General features: G+C 37.0%; 2 protein-coding genes across 2 annotated transcripts; both read left to right on the forward strand.

Moving 5' to 3' along the window:
- Positions 1 to 344: 344 nt before the first annotated feature.
- LOC110174309 (solute carrier family 13 member 2-like) lies at positions 345 to 6,034 on the forward strand. The gene is made up of 11 exons (XM_055167016.1): positions 345 to 458; positions 559 to 695; positions 988 to 1,205; positions 1,694 to 1,865; positions 2,265 to 2,387; positions 2,465 to 2,674; positions 3,109 to 3,218; positions 4,662 to 4,777; positions 4,846 to 5,007; positions 5,087 to 5,224; positions 5,906 to 6,034. Exons 1-11 carry the CDS (start codon positions 360 to 362, stop codon positions 6,032 to 6,034), a joined length of 1,614 nt encoding a protein of 537 aa, XP_055022991.1. The 5' UTR covers positions 345 to 359.
- Positions 6,035 to 10,005: 3,971 nt separating this feature from the next.
- Positions 10,006 to 13,284, forward strand: foxn1 (forkhead box N1). The gene is made up of 8 exons (XM_055166695.1): positions 10,006 to 10,020; positions 10,341 to 10,556; positions 10,778 to 10,864; positions 10,971 to 11,092; positions 11,166 to 11,262; positions 11,706 to 11,913; positions 12,307 to 12,693; positions 12,995 to 13,284. The coding sequence occupies exons 1-8, from the start codon at positions 10,006 to 10,008 to the stop codon at positions 13,282 to 13,284; spliced, it is 1,422 nt and encodes a 473-aa protein (XP_055022670.1).
- The last annotated feature ends 1,132 nt before the right edge of the window (positions 13,285 to 14,416 follow it).

Consider the following 14,416-nt stretch of genomic DNA (forward strand, 5'->3'; position numbering starts at 1 on the left):
GAAGCAATCGAAATACTGAAACATGTCCATGACACTTTCAGCCAGGATAAGGGGGCTTTTTTACTCTCACACACCTGAGATACTGTCCAGAGGAAGTAGGACTGCAGATGACGCTGTCATCCTGCCTCCTCTTGTAGGAAGACAGTGTCAAAACCTCAACTGACCTGACATATCACAGCAACATCACGTGACTACTACTACTACTACTACTACTACTACTAATAATAATAATAATAATAATGATAATGATAATAATAATAATGCTACATCAATAATTTATATTTGATGTTTTTTACTATTTGTTTAATGTGCCAATTGTACAATTGCAGGAAGGAAAATGTGGATTTGCAATAATATTGATGGCTCTCTACTGGTGTACAGAGTGCATCCCTCTGGCTGTTACAGCACTGTTGCCTGTAATACTCTTCCCCATGCTGCAAATTATGGAATCAGATGAGGTATGTTTTAACAGATTCTGGTTTGCTGACTGTTGCTTTGTTTGTATCAAGTGTTGTAGTTTGTATTTGGATTTCCTGGTTCAGTTTTGTCCAAGCCCAGGTTTGCATCCAGTACCTGAAAGACTCCAACATGCTTTTCATTGGTGGGCTTGTGGTCGCTATCGCTGTTGAACAGTGGAACTTGCACAAGAGAATCGCCCTACTGGTTCTGCTTGTCGTAGGGGTCAAACCTTCTTTGTAAGTACAAACAAGTATAATACAATGTCCTCTGAGATATGAAACAAAGAAGACAGAAGAACTATCTCTCCATCATGAGAGCTGTAAGTGGGTGGCATAAATCAGTGAACATGGTTGTTGGCTTTTATAACCAAGGAACATTTGTATTTGTAAGTTGATAAAGTTTGACCAAGGTCAAACTGACTACAGATGCAAGAACTGAAATATCAAACAGCAAAACTGACCAATCAATTACAGAAAAAGAACAAAAGTTCTTTTCAGCTTCTTGTCTAATCAAAGCATTATATTTCAGCCTTATGGTAGGGTTCATGAGCACCACAGCGTTTTTGTCCATGTGGATCAGTAACTCAGCTGCTACTGCCATGATGCTGCCCATTGCAAAGGCAGTGCTGGACCAGCTGTCCGACACAGAGGCACGAACAGAGGAGAAAGAGTGGGAAATGATGGCTGCCAGTGATGGTGAAGGGAACCCAGTGTTTCAAATGGAGGATGAGAAAACTGACATGGGCAGTGTGCTACATTTACAGGAAAATGGCTTCCATAAACGTATGTTTTTTGATGGTTTGCTTTCTAAGAATTGTCACATTGTCCTGTCTGACTCATTTGATTTTCAGATGCAATAAAACATGAAAACAACAAGGACGTCCAAGATGCTGGAGAGGATGATAATTGTATGTACAAAGTGCAAACCAATACATCTGAGAAACTGTGCATGATGTAATTTATACAAAATATATACATACATACCCATGGGTTTCAGGATGATGAAACATTTTGACAACTGCCAATAGTAATAGTAATAGTAATTTACAATTTGAAACAAATGATTATATGTTTTGGATGGTGAAAAGTCATTAAAATGTCATAACAGGAAGTGGAAACACATGAATAGTACGACATGCCATTGATTTTACACAGTTGACCTTTTTGGACTTAAAATATTAATTTCTGACTTGATACATTGTAATATATACTATAAAGTTTGTCTCTCAATTCAGATTGTTGTGCTAAAAGAGCAGAGGCTGAGCAACAGAGAGTGAAGAGGGAACAGAAATACTCCAGGCTGTCCAAAGGAATGAGCCTGGGCATTTGTTACTCTGCCAGCATCGGGGGCACGGCCACGCTGACTGGGACCACTCCAAATATGATCCTAAAAGGCCAGATCGATGAGTATGATCCCACATGCTGACTAACTGTCATAGAAAAACACCCCACAGGCAATATTAAAACTTAACATTTCATTATCTTTGTCTTAGACACTGATTGTACAAAATAGTTTTGTAGCCTTATCTTGATTCTACACACACAGTGTTGAGTCAGATTTGTATAGTTTTAGTGTTCCTGCTTTTCTTTACGTTGCAACATTGGAATTTCTCCCCATTGTGGGACAAAGATTCTCTTATTTTAAGATACATATTTGATGATGCAGATTGGATTTCTTATTGCTGTAATTCCAAGTTACAGGAGTGTTCATTCCAAAATAAATCCAAATCCCCCATTCCCTCCAGTTCCAAACAGCTTTGTATAAATTACTGAATATTCCCTTGTCTGTCTTGATGGTATTCGCAGACTCTTTCCTCATAATGGCGGCATCATTAACTTCGCAAGCTGGTTTGGATTCTCATTTCCTAACATGGTTCTGACACTGGTGCTGTCATGGTTGTGGCTGCAAATTTTATTTGTGGGTTTCAAGTAGGTGTATGATCAAATGTTTCATCTTTTTTCCCTCATACTTTTTTTTTAACTGCCATTGTTTACATGTTTTTAAGCTTGAAAGAATCATTTGGATGTTGTACAAAAAGTCAAGGTCAAAAAGAGGATTACCAGGTGATCAAAAATGAGTACAAGAAGCTGGGCCGGATGAGTTTTGCTGAGGGCTGTGTTCTCCTGATCTTCACTCTGTTGGTTCTGCTGTGGTTTACCAGAGATCCAGGCTTTATACCAGGCTGGGCCACTGTTCTCTTCAATCAGCAGAAAAAGTAAGATTACAAACTGTTTGAATGAAGCATTAGTTTATATGATGCATACATAGAGATGTTATAGTTTTGCTTGGAGTGTTTCACAATATGACTTTAAACTTAACTATACCCATTGGGACAAGCAGGTGCTACCACTAAGCCAAGCGTTCACTGTACTTTTGAGCAATACAAAAACTCTTGTAGTTGAATAAATGTTAGTTTGATAAGTTGAATGCCATACTGTGGAACATTCTAGGCAAAGCTATAAAATCTCAATAGAATAAAGTAAGTGCCTCTACCAGAAAAATTAAAAGTAATACATTTGTACCTGCTCCTTGATATTTCTCAAATTTCCAATATTGCATGACTGCCTGGTACTATGTAACATGTATTAGTGTTAGACTGCTCTTTATTTTCAAACTTAAAGCTGGTTGTTTTGTTTTGTATTTTATCAGGTATGTCACAGACGGTACAGTGGCTATATTGATGTCATCACTTTTTTTCTGCATCCCATCCAGTTTACCTTCATTCTCTTGTGGGTCTTCAGATGGTAAGGGGCAAAACAGTCATTAGACATTATTCATATATTTAGGACATACTATAAAAAGTATGGAGGTTTGCTAGAAAGATATCTTTTGTACACTACAATTAGTGTCAACATTATAAACACAATTACCAATATATATTACTTATAATATTACTTATAAAAGTATATTATCATGATATTAAAATAAAACAACAATGTTAAAAGTGATACTTAATTATATTTTTGTAACAAAGGATTGTTGTGGAATTTCTACAGAAACACTTAATAAATCAAATATAATAAAACATAAAAAAATAAACAGAAAGTGGTAATGTTCCAAGATTAATTTATTTATAACTGTACAGCTATACAACCTAACTATCCCACATAAGTTCATGCCAGGAGGTCATGGTGACCTACATGCAATTTGTCTTACAACAGAACAGAAGTTGTGTAAAACACTTCAGGGAATGAGTTCCATGACAATTCCCCTCTTTTGATAATAATAAAATCACATTTTATTCTTAATCAAACCAAGTAATCCTTACAAAATCATACACACAACAACAAAAAAAAGAATGTGATACATTACATTTTAAGATCAACAAATACCTGTGACAAATAGCATAAAATTGACCAATTGAAAATGGGGTCGTGACCACAGGTTCTGCAAATGTACTCATATGTATTGTAAGTGGGACATGGTGGAAATCACAGACACATCAACAATGTACATTTTTATTTACTTTAATATTAATATTGTACAGTTACTTACAGTTATTGACACCATTACCAAAACAGTTTATTTTTAATAAACTACCAATTGTACTATGTGACCACCTTTATAAAATCAAACCTTCTAAATGACGTAATGTGTCAGTGTCTTATAAAAAGTGCACACATTTAGGCTTATATTTTTGAAGTATGAACTAAAATAATTTTAATATTGCAACATAGATAATCTCTTATTGATTATTCAATTAATTCATTTTGATATCCCCAGAAAAATATATGCTACATGTTACCAGCTTCATGTAACTTGTGCTTGATTTTGCTGATTCAGTTTTTTGCATATCATCAGTAAGTCTGATAGATATAAGGTCATGTATGGACATATGCTGACCTGTAGATAAATAACTTTCCTTTTATGAGTGTTTGTTTTTCTTGTCTCAGAAACATAAATTGAGTTTGTCCTTTTATGATTTATATATATATTTTTTAATCCATGTAGCGCTTTTTGTATAGAGTCTCAGGGATTGACAGAAAGTGGACTTGAATGTGCCAAAAGTAGTTTAGTATGAAGGTGTTATGTTACTGAATTTCTACACTTTTAATGACCTCTTTTTATTCTCTCCTCATGAGGCTGGAGGCTCAAGAGATAGAGAAGGAGGTGTACTAATGACACAAATTGTAATGACAATAAGGAAACACAAGTAAACAATGAATACAAATTTTAACATGATTTCTAATCTTGTTTCATAGGGGCCTCTGCTAAAGCCCCACCCCCATTACTGAGCTGGAGCATAGTCCACCAGAAATTGCCCTGGAACACCCTTCTGCTTCTAGGGGGAGGGTTTGCGCTGGCTCATGGTAGTGATGTAAGGACATATTGTTTGACATACTTTCAAATAAATATATATCTTAAGGTTGTTTTTTCTTTTTGAAGGAATCTGGACTGTCTGCCTGGCTGGGAAACACTCTCATTCCATTACAAAATATTCCCCCATTTGCCATTTCAATCCTGCTGTGTTTGCTGGTGGCCCTCTTCACAGAGTGCTCCAGTAACACTGCCACCACAACTCTGTTCTTGCCCATTCTGGCCTCAATGGTAAAAGACCATCATCTAGTACTTTGTCACTACTTTACAATGGTCCTTATTTATTTTTGTTTTTTATGTAATTATCCAGGCTGTAGCTATCAAGATCCATCCCATGTATGTCATGATTCCATGCACTTTTGCTTCCAACCTGGCATTCATGCTTCCTGTGGCAACACCCCCCAACGCCATAGCCTTCTCCTTTGGTAACCTCAAAGTCATAGATATGGTAAGATCTTAGACACAACACTGGGGCTAGGAAAGAAGTGACCGTGGGTACCTATTTTGAAAACATCGGCATTAAAAGCAGCTGAAAACAATCCCCAAATCCAATTTGTTTTTAAAACACTTGTAAAAAAATGACAAACAAAGAATGCATGTCATGAATTCAAAATTTATGTAGGAACATTTTCTTTTATTTATCAGTGTTTTTTATTTATTGAGTTATTCTTTTATTGGTTTATTGGTTTATTGACTGAACGACTGATTGATCTATTCATGTATTCAGTAATTTATGAATTTATTAGGGACAGGTGTAACATACTACAACATTTATAATCTTTATTTAAGGCTATACAATAGACAATAAACAAAGGCAAATGGGGTCCTGTCTCAGTGATGTCTTACTACTCTTTAAAGCCTGTTTAAATTTATTCATGTACATGTATAGTTGTATAGTATTAGCCTGAGGTCTCCCTGGAAAACTTTTTAAATGACCCCAAATGACTCATCATCATCTTATCATCTTTGATAAGAAAACGTTCAGTACAGTGCATCTACCTACTATGATAAAGCTCTCAAGACACTTTGTTAGTCTGTGGACATTTTGCTAGACCTGATCATGTAAAAGCAATATTTGAGTACATTGTATATCCCCTTTCTACTAATCCCTGTATGTTATCTCTTGTAGGTCAAGGCTGGGTCCATGCTGAATATTATTGGTATCATAACCATCAATCTTGCCATTAATACCTGGGGTGTAGCAATGTTCAATCTCGACACATTTCCAGACTGGGCCAATGTGACTGTGAAACCATAGATAGTAATTGAATAATGTTTTTATATTTTCTTCTTTCTATTTATTTCTTTAACAACAAGAAGTCTTTACCTCTTTGAGATGCATCTGAGCTTGTATTGTAGGTTGCATTCAGGTAACATCACAACACTATAACATTCATCACAATTCAGTTGTACATAAACTGTGTAAAATGAACCTTACATGTATTTGCACTTGTAATCATTTGAAATTAAAACTTTGCATCCTCCAAAAAGGTCTTAATGCAAGAAATTACAAATCTAGAAATGTTTTAATACCTTAGCATCAGCATTTCATCTGTTATCACTTGCATAAGTTGGGCAAATAAGTAACTCTGTAAAAAAAATGCTATCAGAAGTAATCTAGAGATAATTGTCAGATTATATTTTCTGCATTACTCAATATCTTTCTGATTCGTAAGCAACATTACGTATAATGTCATTTTTGTCAACAAAAATGCCTTGATTGTTACTGTACAAAATCAACTATGTCTCTACAATTGCTCAAGTAGCACAGCATGGTGCATGGACTTTGGCTTCTCCAGGGCACCTGTTGAAAGTAGTTCACTTGGTTCAGAAAGGCCTTTGCTGACCTCACAATTGGATCAGTGCTTAAGAGAAATTTAAAAAGCACAAACTAATCTATTCAAAACAGGAAAATATGAAAAAATACCAAATTATAGATATCCAGGACTGTATATTACAAAAATAAATAAATAAAACTTGGATTTTGGATTTCTTGATTGAAGGTTATGTTCCTATTCTATTTGGAAAGGATTTGACTGAAACTGAAAGGATTTAAAGCTATAATGCAAAATTATTTTTTAAGTTTAATCTAACTGTCATTCTTCTAGTAAATGTCAAATGCAGCTTCAAAGTAAGAAAACAATGAATCATTGCTGGTAGTAGAGCGTGACTGACTGCTGTCATCATAGGTAAGTCACACTACCTTCTGTGTTGTTTTTACCTGTGTGTTTAGCTTTGACCTTTGTCTTCAAAGTAAAAACTTAATTTTAATTTTATTTTGTGGCAGAAGTGCATTTTTATTTCAAATTATCCACAGGTAACTGCTAAATTTGTAGAGGCTTTATCTGTGCGAAATTGTCTAACATTTGGTTATACATTTGTCACAAATCATCAAGTAAGTAATCACCAGCAGTAAGTAAACGCACTTCTTTTTCATTTAACAATCCATTTCATCAATGACATGAGCTAAATTTGCACAGCCCTCCTGTTAACACTGTCAGTAGAGGTGACATTGCATTTACAAGGATGTTTGCACAAAAGATTAATAGTAAGTACAATACGTCATTGTTACACCCACAAAGAAATCTAATGCACCTAATTCAATTTATAAAGCTATACTATGTGTGCTGGAACAAGCTAATGTATTTGCACATCTAATCATGTGAAATTAAAAAAGACTTACTCCCATTCATATTTTGCAAAATAAAGTACCAGTAATCATTGCTTACAAAAAGGTCTTAAAGCAAGTAATTACAAATCTAGCAGACATTTTTCATATTTTCTTTGCAGTCATATTCAACTGAGATTATCACTGGCAGAAAAAGCCCAAGGCACTCGCTCTACTCTGTACAGACTCACTCACTCAGGCTGTAACTCTGTCTCTCTCTGGCCTCGCCCCTGCTCTGAGGACACACTTTAGAGCTTCATACTCATGCTCTGTCCTTGGTTCACTGAGATGTATTATTATTATTATTATTATTATTATTATTATTATTATTGTTATTATTATTACACATGGACATAAATGTTATTTTGACCCTTAAACTTACGATCCACTAAAGTTCACAGCACTGTACTTCTATTTGTGCGGTGTGGAAATAAGTAATAATAAATAATACTAGTCATCACAGTCTGAACTTGTAAATAATGTGATTAGTGGACACTGTAAGCATATTATTGTTGTTCTTAATCTGTGAAGGTTGTGTGACCAGTCATTACAGTAGATGTGATTTCTGGTGTCTTTGATGTGCAGGTCACTGACAGCTCACTTTGCGGAGGAGGGAGAGAGAAACTGGCTGAAGAGCAGGCTGCCAGCTGCCTCTGCCTGCTGCACTGGATCTCTGGAACCTGTTGCAGCAGGTTATGATTTCTGTATATCTTATTTCTGGGCTAAACTGGAGCAGTGCCAGACTTACACACGTGCATGCATGCACATGCACACACCCACACACGCACACACACGCACACACACGCATACACACGCACACACACACACACCAACACACCTGTACACACACACACACAGCAAAGATGACACTTAAGCTGCCAAGATCTGAAACTAGTCCATCAAATATTACTGTACACATTTAGACATGTGCTTCATTGCACTGCACTGTCAGTGTCAGGGAGACTCAATGAAATATACCACATCTCTGATAGGGAACAAATTTTATTGTAGACTCAGGTAAGTGTTCATGCTGCTTTAACTTTTGCTTGTGTGACTGTGCATGTAATGATTATTTAATTTCTTTTATTATTTAATATTTTCCTTCAAACAAAATCAACAATTTCAACTTTTAACAAGATTTTGAAAATATTGTTTATTGTTTATTGATAGTAGGGTCAAATAGCCATTGCAGGGTTTGGACGACAGAGTCAACATCAGTTTTGTGATGTACAATTGTAGTGAGTGATCTAACTAACTTCAACTGAAGTTACATATGCTATCCTGTTGACCTGCACTGTTTTTGTTTTTTTGTTTTTTTAACTTGTATGCTTAAGGTATTGTAAATTAGTTTCCTTTGAATGACACTTTGCCTTAGAACAATGTAACTCCTAAATAAGTGGATGATAATGATCCAACAAAAGGTTTTATTTATCAAGATTTTCCTAACTGGGGAATGAAGAGTAAGCAAAAGCATTCAGCGAATTGTTGGCTCTGGGAATTTTGTTATGAAGCTGGTGCCAGCACACCTTTAATTGGCATCTGCTATATAAAAATAATTTGCATACTGTGCAGGTTGAAGTCACATGCCACTGGCATCCTCTTGTTGAGAGGCCTTGTCAGCAAATGTACTGAATAATGATAGATCAAGTGAAAACATGTAGAACTGTCCAGTCATTTAATAATTTATTTTCAAACAGGTAGGTTTATACAGAAGTACTTGAAAAACAGCCTTGTAAAACAGCCATGCCCTTCCTGTGAAGTCTTATATTTTCTCCACACACTTGACTTGTAACATTTTGTGGTGGAGATCTGTCACCTGCTTGTTTCCATGGAAATGTTATTGCTTTGCCTGAAAAGTACCACAACTTGACATAAACCATGTTCCAAAGTTTGGTTTGAATGCTCTATTTCATGCAGATGTTGTACCTGCCACTAGAAACCTTATGTAGAGTTGCATTTATTCCTACTTTCTCTAATATATTGTATGTATTTAATGCAATTGCATGCTTTGTGTATGTTCTGGTATCTATATCCATGGTTGTCAGTCAAGCAGATGAGAGCACTTGTTGCCACAATATGAAATCAAAGGAGTTATTCTCAGATTTCTTCTCCACACAGTAGCTTCCTCTCATTATGTCACTGTGCTGTGTGGATCAGCACTTTTTGGCTTCATGTGACCAAACAGACACGCTTTGTTGGCACTTTTAATGAGACTTCTCCAGTCACAGTTTCTATTTCTGCAAGGGCCACGTGTCAGGCACTTTCACATGGAACAACACACTTTTCTTTTACTTTTTTCTTTTCTTGTCAGAGTGAAAATGAATTATTCTGCTCATGTATTGACCAAGATAACGCAGAAGAAAAAGTTGACCAGTGTTGGGAGTTCAATTCTAGCTTCAGAGTGTGTTTCATTTCTTTACTCCCCTCTCCTCCTACCCCCCAAAAAACAAGATAAACAAACTCAAAAGCTTACTGATATATGATTTGATCTAAGATTTCTTTTTCTTCCAGGAAGCTCTCCTCAAATAACACATCTACTCTTTTGCACATCCTGATAGCAGATGGCACACTCACAGGTACCCTCCTAAAGATGTGGTATACATAATGCTGTATGTTGTTTGTTTTATTTTAACATGTTCATGAATAGGCCCATCAACAGAAATTTGAGGACCCGGAGCAAGAAGCCTCACATTGGGCCCCCCTCTGATAATTTAGTAGGAAGAAGGTCCAATTTTGGCCCCCTAAAACCCTGAGGCCCAAGATAACAGACTCCTTTGCCCCACCATGTCTACTGCCCTATTGATAAATAATCAGTGTCTAAATTTGCTGTAGACGAACTCAAGCTTCCACCTTGGCCTAACTTTATGAACAATTTTGCCAATGTTGTTTCACACAGACAGAAGAGCTCAGTGCTGGTGTGTGCAGGAGGTCCAGTGTTGATGGGACAGAGTCAGGGCAGGTGCAACACTTCCACCCGTACCTCCCACTCTTCAGCGACAGGACCAGAGCTCGTGCCACTGTCCCACTGTGTCCCCCTCCCCCTCCTGCTCGCTGTGGACCCGACCTGTGCAGTCCTCACAGCAGCTCCTGGGCCAGTAACAACACTGTGTTGGTATGATTACGTGATCTTTAGCGATGCCAATTGGACTGTGTTTAAAAAACAACAGGGCTGTGTTTAAAGCAAGAAAAAACAGTAACAGCACAAACTCAGTGGGTCTGCTCAGGAAAGTGGTTTGCATGTTCTCCCTGTGCATTGAGAATTTTAGTTTAGAGAATTACTTTTGACATTTATTGTAAATGCAGCATTTTATTGTAAATAAAATCTTCGCACAGGGCTCTTACCCAGAAGCACCAGCTGTTACCACTGAAACGTCCTGCTTCATCTCCCGTGACTGTCTATCATTAAACAATCACTTAGAGGTAGTTTTTCTATTTATTCCTTTTTCTGTGGAGTTATTTTTTTGTATCAGTTTGTTCTAAACTTTTAAAAAAATGTACATTCTTGTCATTGTTAACATGCCTTTAGGTTTCATCAAAAACATACGCTCCGTCTAACCAGTGTAACAGCTCCAAATATTCTCTCCAAAAGTTTTCATCAGCATGTCAAGAAAGCCCCTCACAGTTCCCCAAACCCATTTACTCATACAGGTGAGAGAAAGTTCTGTTTTTAGTGACTACTCCATGTGACTACTCTATGTTGATTCTGTCTGCTAATCCCCAGCATTCTGATCTTTATGGCTCTGAAGAACAGCAAAACTGGGAGCCTGCCAGTCAGCGAGATCTATAGCTTCATGACAGAAAACTTCCCGTATTTTAAAGTAATGACACTTTTTTTGGACACGTATTTAATTTCATATTCCATATTTAATTCCAATTGTGGTAGATTTTTTATTTGCATTACTTCACCTGGAGGAGAGATGTTGTACTGTGCCATTTTAATTTAATGCATCATTCCAAATTTTTTTTCTGCAGAATATATTTTGTTGACAACCAGTAAATTTATAAAATAATAACCTATTTTAATGATGCACCTGCAAGTGAACCTCCGTTTGACCTTAAGATTCTTACAAAAATTCCACTTTTCACTTTGTGGAAAGAGCTCCAAGTTTTTTCATACAAGGAACTATTCTTATGGCTGCTATCCAAACAGCTGCCTATAAAATGAAATACCAGCTGCAGGGGCTAGGAAAGCATGAGAAAAAGGAGATCGTAGCCTAGAACCTGAAATAATGCCTTTCATCTAAATTATATTTTTTTTCAGACAGCTCCTGATGGTTGGAAGAACTCAGTAAGGCACAACTTGTCCCTAAACAAGTGCTTTGAGAAGGTAGAGAACAAAAATGGGAGCACTTCTCGTAAAGGCTGTCTATGGGCCCTAAATCCAGCCAAAGTGGACAAGATGCAGGAAGAGCTTCACAAGTGGCGACGCAAGGACCCAGGGACAGTACGTAGGAGCATGGCCAAACCAGGTTAAACTCAAAGACATATCAGCTGTCATTAAAATGCACTGTGTAACTTTTCTGGTGAAGAGTCCATCACCTGCTTGTCTCCATGGAGGTGTTGATTCTTTGACTTAGAATGTGTCTCAATATGTCATTAAACTTACACATGGAGACACAGTTCCAGGTCACATCTGTGGACAGACAAACACATAATGATACATAGCCAAAAACAAACAAATATAACAAACCTAATTGAAAGTATGCAAGTTAAACAGGTTATGACATCCTGCATTCATATTCATGGAGACACACAGAGGGGGCGGATCCTCTACCAGAAAAAAAAAAAAGTCTATAACTTATATGTTGATTTATTTATTTTATTTCAAAAATGCCAATGCCAATTTATTTTGTTTGTCACAGAAGATCTAGACCACCTACTTGGGGGAAAGCCAAATAAATTCCGACCACTGGCCACTTGCAATACCATGTCTCGAGCCCATATGTACTCCACCGCATCATATTATAGCTCAGAGCAGCCCAGGCCTTCATGCTCCTCTTACTCACAACATTATCCAAAGTCCCACTACCACTCCCTCTCTGGCCCTCTTCCCGACCTCTCATACCCCCTGTGCCCTCCCTATAGCCAGCATGTATCACCCCCCCGCTGCTTGAAGATGCCCCCGGCCTACAGCGAGGCTCTTCATGATGGACACAGTGGTAGGAGCATGTATGACCTGCTCTTGGACGGAGACACTGGCTGTGATGTTGACACCCTCAATCCCAGCCTGACTGACCTGCAGCTGCAAGGTGAGGATGCTGTCTTAATTTAATATAAATGAAATAGGGCAAAGTTTGGTGAATAAACCATTTCTATGAGCATTAAGGCACAAAATAAACAAATAACAGAAATTTATCTTGTTGAAAAAATAAACCAAATACTTAAATACATTACTTGTCTAACTGTTTTAAGGTGTCAAATTGGCTGTAATGATTAAAATGCAGTATTTTTACATTACAATGAATAATGCAAGTTGTAAAGAAATACTGGTGAATATGGTAAAGCCTTTTCTTGATATCATTTCCACTTCTATGTCATGTGTATGTGAAGGTAGCTTATGGGAGGAGTTAAAGGAAGACAGTGCTCGAGTTGTCCCCTCTTTGAGTCCATCCACAGTGGAGACTATTACTGAGCAGAGCAGCTACCTGCAGCCGACAGTATCTTCTACCCTTGAGGATGTGACCAGCTCAAACAAGGCCCATTATGTGGACAAGGATGCTGATGGGCTGTGGGGACAAGACCAGAACTACCTGAACGGATACCCCCTCGGAGTATATTCTGGAATGGAGAGTTTTGCTGGAACTCTCAGCTCCTGTGCAACCTCTGTCTCCTTAATATGAACCAATTTCCCTAACAGTGTTCAGTCTCTTCCCCCACATGCATATTATACCACCACAGTAACAGTGTTTGTACAGCTGCTCATGTAAATATTGCACAAACTCCATTCTGGAGATTCCTCCCTGTTCTTCTGTATCATCTGTGTCCACTACTGCAGCACCATCAGCCACCTCATTTACTCTTCACCAACAGTGAGGTGCCTGACAATGAAAACACATGAAAAGATTGTATAGTGAAATGCATTCTGGCAAATGTGATAAGCAATGACAAATAGAAAAAGTAAATTTCTGTGGCATTGAGCACTACAGGAGCTACATGTTTCTATTCTGACAACCTGTAATGACATGATTGATACAGAAGATGGCAGTAAAGGGAGACATCAAAATGGTCTTATTTACTTCATAAATACACATATCTATACACATATCTTTAAACTCTTGTTTTTCTGTAGCAGTAAGATACATGTTGGGGCCTGATTAAGCAATATATTTTCCAAAATATACTTGAGAAATATGATGACTATGCCGTATGTTTGTGCCATGCTTCTATACTCTATATACCTTAATGAACAGCAACCATGTCAAATTTTTGAAAAATTCCTGTTTATTGCATTGATGGAGATCAAAATTTTCCATTTTTTTTTTTTATTTTTTTACATGAAACATTTATAGGTAAAGTATGCACAGTGTCCAGTACTACAGAGTACATATTACATATCAAAACTGGAATGAGCTTGGTTTATGAATGTTGTCTGACACTAAAAAAATGTCTATTTATTGAAAAATACTTCTGACTTATTTATACTATAAAGATTCACACTGACACAGGACATGTTTCTGAACATACTGGTGGATGTTTGTTACAAAAATCATAAATACAACATCTGCATATGAAATGTTTTGACAATTCTGTTCAAATGTTCAATACATCCCACTTGATTTAACAGCATTTCGTGCTTTTAAAAAAGTATCTGCATTTTTGTCTTTTTTGTTTTCTCTGCTTCCTCAAATGTTGCACAAAAACTAGTTATTTGTTACACGCCTGTTCCATTTTAACACTCTGGGCTCAACTATAAGTACAGACAGTACATGTGTTCACTGCCCACACACTCTCCCATGCATACACACACACACA

Source organism: Boleophthalmus pectinirostris, unplaced genomic scaffold (assembly GCF_026225935.1).
Source record: "Boleophthalmus pectinirostris isolate CB_2022bp ecotype Guang Dong unplaced genomic scaffold, ASM2622593v1 HiC_scaffold_9, whole genome shotgun sequence".
NCBI classification, from domain to species: domain Eukaryota; kingdom Metazoa; phylum Chordata; class Actinopteri; order Gobiiformes; family Gobiidae; genus Boleophthalmus; species Boleophthalmus pectinirostris.